Source organism: Falco naumanni, chromosome 14 (assembly GCF_017639655.2).
Source record: "Falco naumanni isolate bFalNau1 chromosome 14, bFalNau1.pat, whole genome shotgun sequence".
NCBI classification, from domain to species: domain Eukaryota; kingdom Metazoa; phylum Chordata; class Aves; order Falconiformes; family Falconidae; genus Falco; species Falco naumanni.
In genome coordinates this window covers 17490377-17508353 of record NC_054067.1, presented here as the reverse complement: position 1 = coordinate 17508353, position 17977 = coordinate 17490377, and the positions used below count along the sequence as shown (strand labels likewise).

The following is a 17977-nucleotide window of genomic DNA, read 5'->3' as shown; positions in this document are numbered from 1 at the left end:
CAATAACAGGCTTTGATGGGCATAGTTGTTATGAAATACAGAGAAGCTTTTTCCTTCAGTGAACTGATATTCTTTTACATCTGGTAGACATTTTTATCAGTGGTGACTGTTTCCCTCACATTTGTTTAAATGCAGCACTTTGAATAAGTAACTGAATCTTTAAATTACATTATTTATGTACTTAGGGGAAAAGAGTTGTGTTCTAGTATAAGTAAATATCTAAGCAGATGTGAGTAACTCATCAACAGAGACCTATGAAATGAACTGCCCTTTTGTATCTGAACTGACTACTGATTGATGATTACTATGTGGCTGGGTTCTTTTTTACGGTAACCCTGTAATTCAAGATCCAGAAAGTGCAAATCTCCCCAAAATGATAAAACATTTTATGGAGCACCTGCTACCGTGGGCTTTCAAGATTTTGTAAGATGGTAGCCCTGTACCAGGCGGGAAACAAAGTATATGTGATGTTGCCTTCGTAAGAAAAAACTTTCACCACAGTAGATTAAGCATCTTGAGTATAAATGTACCTGTAAGACCTTTTCTCCTTCCTGTTATCTGTTTGCTTGTAACTTGTTTCAAAGTAAATTTCAAGCTCCATGACTCAGGAATGTTTTTGGGTTTTAGTTGTTGTTCCCCCCCGCTCCCCCCCCATGGCTTTTTTTTGAAATGTCCTTTGAATATACCAGGTCATTGGCTAAAATAATATAAATCAATGAATATACTATACATAAATAAATACATAATAAAAAATAAAATAAATACATATGATTTACTATGAAATGTAATACATAGTCAAGCTAAAGTCCCAGCTTTCAAAATCATAAATTGAGTTGGTAATTCAGGAGTGGTATAAAAGCAAGGCTGTATTTATTCATTGTTCTCCCTGGTTACTTGTCTGGGAATAGTTTCTCCCTTTTGCCTAAAAAGTACCAGTTCTTTAATGTAGTCTGAAAGATAGCAGTTTCTAGCTAGGAAGAAGCTATGAAAAAATAAAGAATAATGACTAAGAATATGTTCTCCAGCAAAATTTCCCAAGAGGTAGTATCAATAGTGAAATGTTGTTCATGCTAACAGGCAGTATATAGCAAGCTCTTCCTCCTCCCCTGCCCCAACCCCCCCACAAATACCCTTTTGTAAGCTCTCTAAATTCGCATCTGAGTGCATACATCCAGCTAGTGCTGGAGAATTATTTTTGTTTTTTTAAATCATTATATTGAACAAATCAGTAATTAGGTGTAGGCTAGGAAAGTTTATAAGTAATAGAATTAGAATCAAAAGAATTCACATAGGTGTGATAACTCATCAACTTTATTAACAAGCTGTTAGTACTGCTAGATAAGTAGCTACTCGATTCACAAGCTGTTGGTACTGGTAGATAAGTAGCTACTCTATTCATGATATAGAAGGTGTGATGGCATTCCTCTTGGAAGATATCCAAAAGATGTAAAAATAAATAATAATAAATTGAACTGAGTTACAGTATACTGCTTATGCAAGTATTTGAAGGTAGGCAAGTGTAGAAGTAATAGGCAACATAAATGAGGTTGGAATTTGTTTCAGACAAGTCTTAAATTTCTTCTGTGGCAATGTGGTTGCCCTTGTGGATGGGGTAAAAGCAACAGATGTTATATTTCATGGTAGTGATGCTTTTGATTAAGTAATATTTTCAGAAGTAATATGGGAAAACATGGTCTAGAGGAAGTGGTGGAGTTAAGTTTCCTAGCCTTGAAAAGGAACGGAATTAAAAACTTTTCTTTCAAATTTTCCATTAGATAGTTTTAAACACACTCTCAATTCAGTGCTGATGGCAGGCATTATTTTCGGAAATTTATAATATTTAAATGAAGATTTTGAATCCTTATTCCACTCTGGAAACTAGGCATAGTTTGGGGTTTTGACTGCCACGATACTTAAGCTGTGAATCTAACTCAGATGCTGGGAACCTCTTGTAAACCAGTAGACTTTATTACTTGCTCTAAGTGACTCACTTTGTCAAGAGTTGAAGTCTAAAAGAGACCTATCCATCCCTTACGTCTGCACCTCACACAATTCTGAAAAGCTGTCATGGGTTAGAAGGAATCTGACTTCTCTGAAATCTCCACAAGGGTGTTTCATGTAGTCTTAGCCTCATCATTCTGTTTGTTCATATATCTTATTAAGATAATTCGATAATTTGAATCCATGTTTTTCTTAATTGTGATTTCAGATTGATCGCTGCATTATTGCATCTTCAATTAGCTTGCTGATGTTGTAGTAAATTATAGCTCATTCACTTCCATAAATTCATATTAGTTTGCTTATCACGTTTAGGAAAATCCAAGGCAAACTAATAGAATTGGATTATCCTGTCAAATTATAATGAGAAGCATGAAGTGGAAGGTGTAAGAAACCTCAAGAAAAAAATTGCAGATGAATAAGCATATCCCTTAGATGTAGGGGTTTTCTTTCCCCGTTTATCATTTCTTTGGAGTGTAATGCCACACAACCTCTAGAACACTTTCTTCTGGTAGTCCGTCATCCCTGTCTTGAAAGAAGCATGCAAGGTCTTTCAAACCCAGGCACTGAAAAGAAAGACTTGGGGGTGTTGGTTGACAAGAAGCTCCACATGGCCCGGCAGTTGTGCACTTGCAGGCCCAGAAGGCCGCCCACGTCCTGGGCCGCACCAAGAGAAGCATGACCAGAAGGTCACTTGAAGGGGCTGTCAAGAAAGCTGGAGAGGGACTTTTTACAAGGACATGTAGTGACAGGACAAAGGGGAATGGCTTTAAACTGGAAGAGGGTAGACTTTAGATTAGATACAAGGAAGAAATTCTTTTCTGTGAGGGTGTTGAGGCGCTGGCACAGGTTGCCCAGAGAAACTGTGGATGCCCCATCCCTGGCAGTGCTCAAGGCCAGGTGGGATGAGGCTTTGAGCAGTGTGGTCTAGTGGAAAGTGTCTTTCCCCATGGCAGGGGGGTTGGACTAGATGATCTTTAAAAGTGCCTTCTGACGTAGATCATTCTATGATTTTGTGATACTTTATATTAATATACACTGCACTGTGTAATTCTCACAGCCTCTATTAAAATTTGTAAAGAATTCCTAGCCAGAAACATTGAAACCTTTCAACACATCATATTCAAAATCCTGCTGTTTAAAAAAATAAATCACTTTTTCTACTGAATTTAGACTTCTGCAGGAACATATTTTTCAGACTTACCTTAAAAAGAGTGAGTTCTTATTCAAGACTCAAAAGAGTTGTGCTTGCATGGTGATGCAAGGCTTCATGTGCCAGCCTGTTGATTTGTCTCTTCCTTGATCCAGAACGATCACTTTTTGAACAAAACAGTAAGTCATCTTCTGTGGCCCTTGGTTCCTCTTCTCAGGTTGTTATGAAAACAGTAAACATTTGTTGCTTTTTTAAATTTTGTTTTGCTTCAGGTTTTGTTTGTAGTGACAGTAATACAGTTTTGGTAGTTGTGTATTTCAGCTCTATGTCACTTACAGGAATAGCCTGAATTAGACATGCATGTTTATTCTGCTATCCAAATATTGATTTAAAAGAGCTATTAAAACAGTCTCAAATCTGTCCACTTGGGGGCTGTTTAGTAATTAGTCAAACATAGACTGTTAAGTAATTAAGACATACAATACAGTTTTTCACTGATAGCCTTAAACTTGGTTCAGTAAACACTGAAAACGGCTTCTACCTTGCACTGCTAGGCAGTTTGAAGAGCTTGTGCAGCGCACACAGTAAGGCAGTAGCAACCCCCTTCTCCCTACCTGAATATGCAACAGCAGCTACACTTGCCAAAAATCCTAATCTGGAATGGCATGCCAAAGCCATTTCATGTCAGATATAACGGCCATGATGTGCAAACCATGGGACAGTATCCCAAACATAATCTTTTCTACTTACTCTTTCATGACCACCCATCAGGAAATTAAATTTGTCTGCTTTTGTTTAATACCAGCTCATTGCATCACTTTTCTATTTTTTTTTATAAGGATAACAATGTGTTCGAATATGTTATCCTCCAAGGAATACTCACGAAAGGTCCTTCTACATATAAACTGATTGCTCAATCTGCTGTATTTTAACTCCCTTTATTTCTGTGGATTAACTTCCACTTAATCTGAGTTTGTTGTTCCTAATGAGTTCTGACTGAAAAAGATTATTTTTTTTCCACTGGAACTTCAGTTCACATATTTTGTAGTTGCAAGGCAAATTTAGGGAAGGCCTGAGGGATCGCAGGCAGCCTTCATTATTGGTGCATGACCGCTTTGTAGCCAACTGCATCTTTAATACATCCAAGGAGATTTGTGCATTACAGTTCTTCTTTCTTCTTGTTTTTAATAATTTACTTTTGAGAGGTTACTTACAACCATGTTTATGTGTGACTATCTGTTTGTCTGTCAAAACTTCAGATATGTACAGAATGCAAGAGATATATTAATCTTTTATTTGTTTCTTAAGGAAGCCAAACTATAAACTGTCAATCCTGCATACAAGAGCCTCACTTCAGTGAATCCTTATAAACACAATGGGGAACATAAAGCTATGTGCTCCTTCAACTTAGCTCCCTTAAAAAGAGATAATATTCCTTGCTGAATCTATGTCTGCTAGGAGGGACAATAATTTGTTTTGTTTTTCTTTAAAAACAAAAAACGGACAAGCAAACTTTCTCGAACTTTTAATTTGCAGTTGAATTTGGTAAACTGCATACTGTTAATGCGCCAACCAAAAATACAGAGGCGCATGAATAGCACATCAAAAAAGGGGGTTGTATACATTAAGATATTTCTGTCTGTTGAGATTTATTTGAAAATTATTTCAGTTTTTGCATGCACGTACATGTTTTGAAAAGATAGCATCTAGATGAGTACTTTTCAAAATGTTTTCCATAGCTGTTGGGAAGGCTTTTATTCTTAACTGTGGATTGCTTCTTGCTTTGTGACATTTGTGTAATTTGTAACTAGTATATTACTGCGGTTTTATCCTTTAATTGGGGAATAAATATAGTTGGGTAGTTTATACCTGTGAACACTAATATGTACTTTGTCACTGTTGAGCTACATTGCAGTAACAAAACTGCTGATGTTTTTCCCCCCTCTTTTAAAAGCAATGCTAATCACAGAGCTATTTTTGTCAGTGCTCAAACTGATCTCTACCTTTTTAGGTAAGATAGCCTGCAAACCTACACAGAAAGGATATCACTGCCATTCAATACTTAAAAATAACTGATAACCCAAAGTAGTGCTGTTCTGTATTAAAAGCAGTCCACTGAAGCTCAAGAGCTTGGACGGAGAATAGATATAGAGGAGTATAAAAGTATGCCAAAGAGAAGAGAGATGGAAGCATGAGCTGATGTCCAGACTTCTTTTAACTTAAGGCTTAACTTTAGATTGGTGGGCTCCAGATAACTGCTAAGGCAGGTGCAGAATTGTCACCTTTGTGTTAGAAATTGTTAGGCTTGTCCACAGTCTGGAGGTCTAGAAATTGAGAAAATAATAAATAATGAAGAAACGGAAGCCACATCAAAAAGAAGAATAACCCTTTGTAGTGAAACTGTAGAAAATGAAACCTAAAAGGATTGTTGGTCATACAATTCAGCCAAAGCAAGTGCTGTAGAAACCACTATGCATCCGAGTCAAAATTCTCTTTACCTTTATTTACAGTCGTCTTCAGTCAACTTTGAAAAACTGTGATGAAATTTGGTAGCAAATATTAATTTAAATATCAAGTATGCTTATAAATACAGATGTATATATATTTATTTTACTTTCAGCACATAACTTGAAAACAACTGGGAGTATGTTCTTGCAAATGATTTATTTCAGGCTTTCATCCAACTCTAACGAAATGTACAGTAGTAAACGACATAACAAATACGAAATGGTTAAGAGTCAGACTGCCTGATGGAGAGGAATAACAAAGTAGTACGTTCCAGGTGGTTTGGTTCTGAGATACACTTTATGAAAGAAAACTGCATGCATTAAATGATGGTGATGATCACAATGATGATCTAATTTTTTCCACAATATTCATTTTGAATTGGCATGTAGATGAAGAAAAAAATATATTAACTTTCAAGGAATGTGGCATAGAACTATTTGAGCGGGCAGGCAGTTTTAAGAATTGAGGATGTCAGGAAAGAATCCACTATATAACAATCAGAAATACTAGAGCTGGTACCAAGCAGTTACTGGAGTACTACAGCAAGGTAAGAGTGGATAAGATGCATTTTTTTTTTCTCTATGGTACCAGTTTTCTGTTACTTAATGCTTCTGAAGCTGTTTGTGTGCAGGGCTGCATTACAGTGTTAGTTCAGAAACAGCCAGTCTAGGTACCAAGAACCCCAGAGGTATGTTGATGTGATGTTCTGCCAGGGTTTCTGTCTCCTGCCTTGCAGAGTGCCCAGTTTAACCATTTCAGAAGAGGCTGGGTGTTAATGCCCTTTTGCTGCCACTTGTACCTGTTGTTGCAACAGGTTGTTTGGAAAAAGCTCTGGTATTTGTGATTAGAGCTTAGTGGATTTTTACTTGGCGTCCCCAACTCTTTCTTTGTAGTCTCTGGAAAGTGGTTATATGTGAAGATACTCTTAAAGTGTTGACATCCTGGAAGTAAATAAAATACTAGGAAGTGTGCATTTTGCATTTTGAAGAAGTAATAGACAGTAATGGACATCTGAGCTCTTTGTGCTTCCTGTGCTGTACCTGTTGGAATGGTGGGGGTTGTTTGGTTTGTTTGTATGTAGGTATGCATATCTATAAAGGGATATGTAGGCAGATGGAGATAGGCACTCCTACACGCCATTACTAGTATTTTGTTATCTTACTGTTCTTTAGGAAGATGAAACTTTCATTTTGAATGGCTTTTGTTTGAATCATCATTAGTAAACAGTGTGTTTTATGAACTGCAATATGTATTTTCATATAATCTGCCTTCAGCTAGGACTTGTACGGTCTAGCTCAAACTGAATTCCTAGATACAGTAACTTCAGAGCTTGTTTCATACAGTCTATTGTAGTCTTCCTGTTAGAAAGTGTGACAGAATCTATGATCTAATCATAGTATGTCAGTGGCTAGTGTGCTACTAGTTCAGCCGTGACATTTCTTATTTGCTTTCTCTCGTAAGATTGTGGGCATTTACTTCCATTACAGCCTGCGAAGCTGCAGTAAAATGAAGTCTCTGTCAAGTGTGATGGAATGTGCAGAGACAGAACTGTCCAAACCCAAACAGGATAAAACATTGATTTTTGCCCTTCAACTCTCTTCTCTTTTCTGAAAGAGAAGGTGTTTCTTAGTGCAGTTGGTTATGTGACGATACCACAAATGCAGTTCTTGCTCTGATTTTCCAGTGCGTCCACTAGTAACGTTGCTGGTAACGATGGTATCCAGCATCTCTGCCAAACAGGGGCTACCTGTGGTATTTTACCTTGGTAAACTCTTGAAATGGCATATGTGCGCTGAAGTATGCAATCCCTTACTTGAGTGAACGTTCTGTATTTGGAGACATTTGGGAGTCTTGGATAACCAAACACTGATATGATTTAATATAAACCTTAACACTTTTAGGTGCTTTAGATAGACTTATCTTTTGGAAGTGACAGTCATTGTCCATAGTTTCTTCCTAATGTGTACACAGTAAGATGAATAGTCAACTTCATTTGAAAGCATTTGAAATGTCATTTCTGTGGAATATATAGAATTGTGTAATGTGCCTCTGCTCCACATTTCTTAAGGAAATTTTACTTGTGGAATAATAACTGATAAATTGTCTTGGATATTTACAAAGACATCCACAAAGAAATCTTCTTTGTATTTGTGAACATATATGATTTTCCTGGTTTTAAAGGCATGATTAAATTGTGTGGGAAAAAAGTCAACATTGACATGGAAACCATTTATCTTATGCCCTGTGCTTAGCAAGTATTGATTGTTCAGCTTCTTGAGCTAAAACATCATTAATGAGCACATGCCATGTTAATTCTGGACATATTTGTATCCAGTATTTTCTGTACTGTTATTACTACTTGTTGGAAATATCGTGTTCCCAAAATCACCTGAAACCCAGACCTGCAGTTGTAGGTACAGCTTGTTGGTGTACTGTGAGATGGAGGGGAAAGGGAGCAGTAAATACATCGCTGTCATGAATATAAAAAAGAAAATCATCTCTAACGCTTATCACGTCTGTCTGTGACATTAGGTGAAATTCCATGACGATGGATTTTAGTGAATTTTGTCATGATAAATGTATCTTAGGGAAGGTGAAGCTAAGGAGAAATTTAGGATGTTGGGGAACAGCTTAAGGGAGCTGAAGTATTTCTTTTTGAAAAGAGAGCATGAGCAGGCAATGTAAAAGGAGATATGAAGGTATTTGTGAAAAGAAGTGGTGAGAAAGCGTGAGGGGTTTGTGTGTGGTGCTGGCCAAGAGCCGCCTCTGTGAGGAGCGGCCCGGGACACAGCCAGCTCCCGCGCTGCAGCGGCCGGCCCGGTGAAGGTGATGGGGCCTGTGTAAAACCTGTTCAGGAAAGGGCGACATGTTGCATGATGGTGAGGATGAGGGGGAAGAAGCGTGAGGAACAGCCCTGGGAGCACGAGAGCCTGAGGCAGGGGGAAGGAGGCGCCCCGGGCCCAGAGCAGAGGCTCCCCTGTGGACTGCAGAAGACGACCCGCGCTGGGGCAGGTTCATCCACAGTGGAGCAGGTGGAAGTGTGAGGAGAAAGGAATGGCAGAGAGGAGCTGTTACAGGCTGACTGCAAGTGCCTGTTCACCCCATCCCTGCTGTGCTGCCCGCAGTAGGGGGGCGTGAGGAGCGAACCTGAGCCTGAGGAGAAAGGGGAGGGGGGAAGAGATAAAATCAATCTTCCCCCAGTATTTTGCCTGTGACTGTAATTGGTGAGAGATCCCCCTGTCTCCATCTCAACCCGTGCACTTGGCACCCCTTACCTGGTCCTGTCCTGCCGAGGAGGCTGGGGGAGAGGGGCTGGGGGCGCCTGGCAGCCAGCCGGCACCAGCCCCGCCGCAGGGCATGGCCATGGGCCCCGTTTGGAAGGGGGACGGGATCTTCTAGGTGGGACGGAAGCAAGATCGTGGAAGGGGGGTTTGTTTTGCTGTCGTTTTTTTTTGTGGGTGGTTTGTTTTTTGTTTGTTGAGCTTTTTTGTTGTGTTCATTTTTTTTCAATCCAGGGATGTTCTCTTACATCTATAGGGTTTTTTTAGTTCGGTAGTTTGTGTAACCTGTTGACGCGCAGACTTTCGGTTTAGGGTTTTAATTGATAAGTCCAACTGTTTTCCTTTTTTTTTTTTTTTTTTTTTTATGTGTTTTGTGTATGTAAGTGATCCAGGCTGCTTTGGCTATTTCAAGAAAATTGTTTAAGGAATTGTAGCTTAAATTTTAGTAACTTGTTTTAGGAATCCAGTTACTTGTTATTGAGCTCCATTGTAGCAGGAACTTGGCTTCATCCCCACTCATCCATCCCTCCTAACAGCAAGTTACAAGTTTAAGCTAGACTTACAGTCCTAACAGGAAAAAAAAAAACAACAAACAAAAAACATGTTGCTGCTAACAAATTTGGAACTTTGTCATTCACCATAGATGCAAAGCTATTTTAGTTTTCATTCTTCTCACTATAATAATGTAAATGTGTACAAACAGTGTGGTGAGTTATGTTCCCTCAAAGATTCCTGAAGATGTTTCAAATACTGGGTGCCAGTCCCTGGGTCTTTTCCCCCCGCTCATTGGATGTAAATACAATATCTGTTCAAACAAGAATTATTGTTATTTTTCTAATTTTCCTCAGTATATAGACACCCATGTTCATTTTACCTAATGCAGGAGGCGTTAAAAGAAAACAACAAAAGAAGAGAAATGGAGGAGAAAACGAAGAGAGCCAAATTGGCTAAAGAGAAGGCTGAACAAGAGAAACTGGAGCGACAGAAGAAGAAGCAGCAGTTGATTGATATGAACAAAGGTAAGGCATCATTTTTAGTACAGATTTGTTAAAAGGAAAGGAAGGAGTAACAAACTGAAGGTATTCCTGATCGATACGAAAAACACCTGCTGTTTTGAAAGCTGAAGAAAAAGGTTAACTTTTTCAGTGAAAATTCTGTTTTGTTTTAGCCTACCTGATCATATTATTCCATTACCTGCCACAATATACATGTTTCTTTCAAGGTGTTTTGTTGTGAATTATTGGCTTGTTTTCATTTGCAGCAGTTAATTGATTTTTTTATATGGATTTACTTCCAAGAAGAAGTATCTTAGTTGCTTTGTCATTAATTTCATTCTGTAAACATCTCTATAATCAAGGTAACGTGGCAGTTTATGTCTGTCTTTTTGGGCTTGGAGGCTCTATGTTATAATGGATGTTCTCTGAACTGTCCTATTAGGAGGTGGAAAACGTGGTTGAGCTTGGAGCCTAAGTGTAGAGTGACATTTCAGCATGATAAAAAGCACCATGTTGAGCTTGTCAGCTGTGGGAATATTGTGTTTTGCATGAGGCCACCTTAGAGGAAAGTAGGAAGAATCAAGAGGTCCTGATATTGATGCTGTGCAGATTTCCGGAAGGTTGTTAAATACGGGCTTTATTCTTTAGGTTTTTGACTCCAGAAGGCAAGTAGAGGTTGTAAAACTGTACATTATTTGTGCAAGAGATTACCTGAGGCTGCATTTTTTTGTTGAGTTTCTATGAATTTGTGTTAAACTGCTAATCTGACTCAGCTGTAAAACTCTTGTTCTTTTTATCCACTGAACAGTTTTAACAGGTACAAACTCATGGAAAAATGCTGTTTCCTTCTTGATTGTGATGACCTTTATGGAGGTTGTGATGATGTGTTAACTTTGTGTAAGGATGACACTGCAGTAAACCATATAATTATGACAAACTAACATAGTGATATGCTGGAGGTGTATCAAATGGGGATAAATTTAGAAATAAAACTGGCTTCCAAGGGCCTAGATACAGCATCTGTAAAGTTAGTTTATACAAGGGTGAAAAATACTGGAGAAATGCTAGACCAGGCAAACAGACCCACTCCAGCATTTAAGATTGTGGAGATGAACACAGAACCATTCAAAGACAAGGTACTGGTCAGAATTTACATCACTGATAATGCAGTGGTGCAAAAATATTGTCATGTAATACACTACTGTTTAGTGTCTCATATATTTAGAACACCAGTATTTCTGGTGTATCGGTAAATTTCTCATCGCTAGTGAAAATCTGTGAATTGTGCGTGGACAGCCAGCCCCTAAGGAATGTAATACATCTTAAAAATATATCATCTATTTAAGCATTACTTCATCAATCTGATGCAAATCAATATTTGCAACGATTTCAGCAAGTAGCGCTGTTTTGTCTTTATTGATATATGTATACAAGTGTCACAACTTTGTGCTTTTTTTCTGCTCAGTAATTTCACACTTTACATTTGGTAAAAATCAGCAATCCATATATAAATTGCAAAAACAAAGTAGTGGACAATATGAGAACAATTATTTTTTTTTTTACAAGTGAAAGATCATTCTTCTGTGATCACTTTGTATGTACTATTAATTATATTTTAAGAAATCATACACTAGATTTGCTATTATATTTGCAGATTGTGATAAATTGTTTTTCCCAATACTTCATTCTTTGTATTCTGAGCTTTAAAAAATATAGCACTGTACTTCATTTGAATACCATGATAGCAAGCAAATGTTTTATGTGAGAATCTTTTAAAAATTCTTGTGTGTTTGTGTACATAGGTTTGCCACAAAACCTCAGAGTTTTGCTGTTGATTTGATTCGTTTCTGTTGGTTTTCAAGTGACTTCCCTAGGGCTGGCTTGGAGGGTTTCTGCAGTGGTACTACAAATCCTATTATTTGTGGCCTTGCTCAAAGTGGCATTGACACTGCATAGAATATAATGTAGCATAGGTTTTAGTGAACAGCTGCATTGCTTTGTATAGATGACGAGGTTTAATTTCATGCCATATAAAGATTCTTCAAATAATTTCAGTTTAATTATAAACAAAATACAAAATTTAAATAAAGGTGATGCATACGTACATTTCCTATATTTGGGGAAGTTAAGCTCATGGAGATTTTTAATGAGACTTTTCTAATTCACTCTTTCAGCATTTGATTAATCTTTCCTTGATATCTGTCACCTGCCAAAATAAAATAAGTCCTTTGTAATATGGACAAGCACTCTTCTGTGAGTGGGGTAAGAACCACCTAAATATCCCATTAATTACGGTCCCCTCTACCAGTGTAGTATTCAAACTGGTGTGTGCTGGGATCAGCAATAATTCTGTTGTTCCCTTGAACTGCTGTTATACTTGCATTGACTGGTGCAGGATACAATTCAGGAAGGTCACCCTTCCTACAGTTCTCTAATGATTCCCTGCTTTCCTGATTGTTACGTCTTCCTTCCATGTCCTTTAACATAAACAGAAATCCATACTAAGTTTATTATGAGATACATACTGTTTTGTAAATGTCTTAGCCTTAATCCTTTGAATTTATATATTGGCTAGTTGATTGAATGGGGTGCCTGAGTGATAAAACTTGGGGCTTATTTACGTGCTACAGATTATTAGTTTATGGTGCTGGATGCCAATGAAGCAAGAGTTACAATTCCTTTGGGAGGTCATTATCTTTCATATTGATGTTGATGGTCTGTTTGAATACGCTGCACTCTTCCTGAAATACAATATTCACAGAATAAAATTAGATGGAGATTACATTATGCTTCAGTGTGAGCATCTATAGAACCAGGATGAGGTTTGATTTTTTTTTTTTTCTTCTTCAAAGCAATTATGCATGAGTTGCTCAGAATTTTTTTTTAAGATCTATTTATGCAGGAGTTTGAAGCCATCTTAATGGAGGGGTGTGTATGTGTGTGTGTCAAAATTACTGTAAATTTTATTAATACGCATCAAAAGCAGCTAAAGAGAAATAACAACATAAACTATAACCTGTTAAAATTTTGCAATGGAAAAAGTATGAGTATGGCATATGGTACCTTCCAGGTAAACTGATTTAATGAAGTAATTTGTCAGGGGAGAAAAATTATTAGACTCTGTGAATTCTGAGGTTAGGATAATTACAGCTGAAGAAAGGCAGAACAGTCGGATTCTTTTCTCTTAAAAGTAGGTTTCTTGGGGACTATTTACTGAGCAGTAACAAGTGGTAACTTTGGGTAGTTGCTGTGCAAATTCAGCTTTCCTTTTCCTTGGAGAAAGCATTGTTAGTTCAGAAATCAGGTATTATTAATTTTAGAAATACTTGTCATATTCTTTATCTGAATGTAATTGCTGCGTAACATTATATTTGTGTATTTTGTAGAACTTCCAGTGTTAAAAAGCATTTCTGAAATAATCAAATTATTTGATCCAATAACTTTTTCTTTCTTACAAGGTTTGTTCAGGAATCAGATAGCAAGGAGGAGAAATGCATTTAGAATTATTGTGAAGTGGAAGTTTATTTGACTGTAATGGTGGGACAAGTTTGCTGACTAAATTCTGTCTTAGTGCAATGATGATGTTTTCCTGTGATTGTAGTATCTCATTTCTAATAGAACTGTTAAGATGCTGCCTTCACAAGACTAGTTTCCCAGGCTGTGTGGGAAAGAATACCATGTTGAGGAGCCTCTTTATGCTTGCTGTTGAACAGCCTCCCCCAGCTGTTTAACAGTAGTATACGTAAAGTTAACTTAGAACAATAAATAATGATCATTTGCCAATATGTATAATAATCGATCTTTACTAATAATTTTCTATATGAAGTATTCAATAATGGAAAGTTATAACACTTCCACATGCATTAGCAGTTTTGTACTCCATTACAATCATTATACTTAAAGGTAATTTAAAAGGCTGATGGTAAGGAAATGTATACTTCAAAGGAAAAGTTAGGTAAGGCGCCAAATGATATTTATTTTCATTATAAAAGCCTATTTCTTCTCCAATGCAGAGGTATAATCAAATGAACTTGAATGCTATGGCATTGATTTCAGTGGTTTGTCGTTAGTTGTATAATCAGACTTTCAACTTGAAATTACTGGTCGTTGGTGAGTTATGCAATCCACTGGTAGAATATTTTAAAAATTCTAAACATACTGCATTTCATCTTTTAAATGTGCAGCAGAAACCAAGCCTCTGCTTCTGGATTTGTATCCAGAATATACATTTTTGTTGAAAGCAGAAAGCAGAATTATGGCTGTGTCTTTTTAGACATCGCCAGGTGAGTAGTAAAGGTAAAAGTGTGACTTTGAAGGTCTGAAAATTTAGATTTGTAAACCTAGAGAGGCACCATTCAGTGTCATACTCCCTAAGGTTTGTGCTGTAACGTAGTAGCATTTGTCTTGAGAGTACAGAATGTTCAACTTCACCACATAGAAGATGATTTTCAGGGAGCCATCAAAAGCTAAAAACAGAAGTCTCTTTAGGCAGTGAAATATGGTAGTAATGAAAAAACTATCAACTAGAAACTATAGAAAAGTCAAAGAACTGATAATTGGTTTGTACCAGCAGAATGAAACAAGTATTAATGAGTAAATTCATATTTGGGATTGGGCTCTAGATTATAAATGAGTTCTGAAACTATATATGGTTTGTGCTATCTTCTGTATTCTTGTAAGAATAATCACTGTAATAATTATTGTCTTGAGTGTGGGTTTCCATGGTTGCAGTAGGGCTAGTCAGTAGATTCCAGGTAAATCCTGCTTGTGACATATCAGGGTCAACATTAAATTTCCTGTTGGAAACATCTTGGGCTAAATATTCTTAATTCTGCTACATTTTGATGTCTGTTTTAAATTCAGATTCCATACTTGCCCAGTCCATGTGAAACCAGTTAATCTTCATGGAAAAGTATCAAGGTTGCAGGGCCACTTTGGAATCGGTGTAGAAAGGATTAAAAAATACAGTTACAGCTTTACATTTGCCATGGCAATTTACTATGTACACATTCTTAGTAGGAAAAGTCCTGAAATAGCATGCTTGTCTTTCCAGCCACTATCGAAAAAGCTAGTCACAAAAAAGAAGCTTAATAAAGATCCTTTGAAAGTTGTTTTTTTTTTAATTTTATTTTGTTTTTTCCCAAAACATGATGTATTGTAGGTATCATGCTAAGAAATGAAGTTTGGCTGTTTAGTCTGAACTAATTGTTTCCCTTTTTTTTTAATATTAAATGGGTGATGAAAGAGAAGATACAGTGAGTGATAAGACTGTCAAGAGCTAGCCAACCATTTTTTAAGCCATTTAATGAAAGTTAATTGGTTCTCTATCATGTGCGCACGCTTGGTTTTGCTCTAAAATAAAATGTATTTTCAAAACGTTTTCTTGCAAACTCTGTAATAGCAAAAAGTCAGCTACAAAAGTTTTCTTCTAAAAAGTAGAAAGGCTCATATAAAGCAATTACTACCTGATTCATATTTTTGTTGTGTCACAGGGAGGTTTATTTTTTAACTATTTGACTCTGTAATTGTCATCCCAAACTGAATTTAAGATCAGCATTGGCCACTTTTGGGTCTGGCACTGAAATCTGGTATTTTTTGTGACATCAATTAGTACAATTGATTTAAATTGTTTTAGGACTTGGAATAATTTCAATTGAGTGAGGTCACTACAAGATTTAAGTAATAGTTGTGGTGTGCTTTTACCCCAGCCGGCAGCTAAGCCCCACAACGGCTTGCTCGCTCCCCCTATGGTGGGATGGGGGGAAGAATCAGAGGAGTAAATGTAAGAAAACTCGTGGGTTGAGACAAGGGCAGTTTAACAGGCAAAGCAAAAGCCACACAGCAAGCAAAGCAAAGCAAGGGATTCATTCACCACATCCCATGGGCAGGCAGTTCAGCCATCCCCAGGAGAGCAGGGCTCCATCACGAGTAACAGTGACTTGGGAAGACAAACGCCATCGCTCTGAACGCCCCCCCTTTCCTCCTTCCCCCGGCTTTGTATGCTGAGCATGTGTCACATGGTGTGGGACATCCCTTGGGTCAGGTGGGGTCAGCTGTCCCGGCTGTGTCCCCTCCCAGCTCCCTGTGCCCCCCTGCTCACTGGTGGGGTGGGGTGAGGGGCAGAGCAGCCCTTGGCTCTGTGTAAGCGCTGCTCAGCAGTAACAAAACCATCACTGTACTACTGACTCTGCTTACCATCACTGTACTACTGACTCTGCTTACAGCACAAATTCAAAACATAGCCCCTTGGTAGTTACTACGAAGAAAATTAACTCTATCCCAGTCAAAACCAGTACAAATAGTTTAATTAAAAAAAAAAAAAAAAGGTAGCAAGAATATGAGTTTCCAAGACTGTTTCTTCCCTAAAATATTGGAGGAGTTTTAAAAGCATTGATGATTTCTCTGCTGCCTTATGTATCTGCTAATCACATAAATTAAAAGTCACTTAGTACTGTAACTGAAACATAGCCTTCAAACAGTAGTAGAACTTGATTACAGATGCATTTAGGTATCATATGGTCATTTTTCTTCGAAAAATTTTTTTTTGAGCTGCACAGTCTTTTCCTTCCCACATAGAGGCAATGTCTTCCCATTTGTTACTAGGTAAATCTGTGTTAAAGCCTATTTTTTTAAGTTAAGTGAAAATCATCCTTGCAAGGGGCATAAGTCCATTCAGAATGAGGCTCCAGGGGTAATGCTGATGTATTTAAATTAAATGCATTGCTGCTGAAGCAGACCTTGACCACTGTGACATGTTCAGAAAATGAATAACTGTGTGTATTTCAAAAATTGTTTTCAATAACCTGCCAGTACAACAAAGCATGTTTTTTTCTCATTCTGTTAAACTTTATGTAAGCCTGAGATCAGGTTATCATAAACAATGAGCTTAATTGGCAAGCAGGGATTTGTCTAGTTTTGTGAACTGACGTAAGATACAAGTTCACTTATCTGTCATACTGTCCTAACTTGTTCTCCTTTAATTAAAAAGTACATAACAGTCATGAGACTGTATTCTAGTGCAAAATGCTGAGGAAGACTGCTTCCTGAAGATATTTATTATGCATACAAAATAAATTTAGCAAATTAATAAAATGCAAATATATGAGGAAAACACACTTTCCAAAAGACACTGAAAACTGACCTTTTTATGTGAATATATTAATGAATAAAAATGATTTAAAAGATGCGGTAGTGATTATTGATCAAAAGTTTATACAGGATTCATATTAGACTTATGGAATGTACTTAAAAGTCCACAACAGGGTAGTGCAAAGTGTGATTAGAAGTATAATTTGGAAACCATTTGGAGAAGCAGGCAGGTAGACAGCACTTGTTACCTAACATGGTATTTGACTGGACTCTTTCAGTAAGGGCCCAAATTTAGGAAAAAATTCCTGGGAGGTTGCTGTAAATTTTTGCCCGAATGGCTGTGCAATATTTACACTGTTTATTAACTTGTATTACTTTGTAGTTAGTATATTTGTACTAACGAGTATAAGATGTTTTGCAACGTACATGTGAGTATTGCCATTACTGGAAAATGAAAGCGCACCAGTAAAGTAGTTGGTTATTCCTGCAGTTATCAGCAGACAAGGAAAAGGGAAGGCAGCAAAACACTTCAGGTAGAAGAGCATGTTCCCAGGGCCTCTTTGATCCTTAGCTGTGCATCTGAACCAAAGAAACAAAGTAGGAAGGAGGTGGATCATGTTTTGGATGCATGGGCTGAAATCTGTTGTGGCTTTAAGTGACTTGCAGTTTCTGTAATTCTAAGTTATTCAAGTACCTTAAAAAGCCCAAGCTATTTCGTTGTTTCATTTTACCATCAATAGTGCTACCTCAGTTCTTCTGTTTCATTTAAGACCGATACTATTTATTGGGATTTTTTATGTTCTAATCAAAATATCCTTTCTAGTACAAACTGAAAAAGCAGTCATCATGAAGGTCCTGAAAAAATCTGCTAGAAGATGCTTATTCCTACCTTTTTGATAGATGATAACATGCTAAAAGCTGAGGTAAAACTTTGGGCAAGAGAGGCCACAAAA

General features: G+C 37.3%; 1 protein-coding gene across 3 annotated transcripts in view; it reads left to right on the top strand.

Annotated features, from left to right (window-relative positions):
• Positions 1-17977, top strand: part of DIAPH2 (diaphanous related formin 2) — a 243393-nt gene that overhangs the window by 150049 nt on the left and 75367 nt on the right. For all 3 annotated transcript variants that reach the window (XM_040614069.1, XM_040614068.1, XM_040614067.1), the window contains one exon: positions 9824-9959. In XM_040614069.1, coding sequence (XP_040470003.1) covers positions 9824-9959 — 136 coding nt within the window. The remainder of the gene's footprint in view (positions 1-9823; positions 9960-17977) is intronic.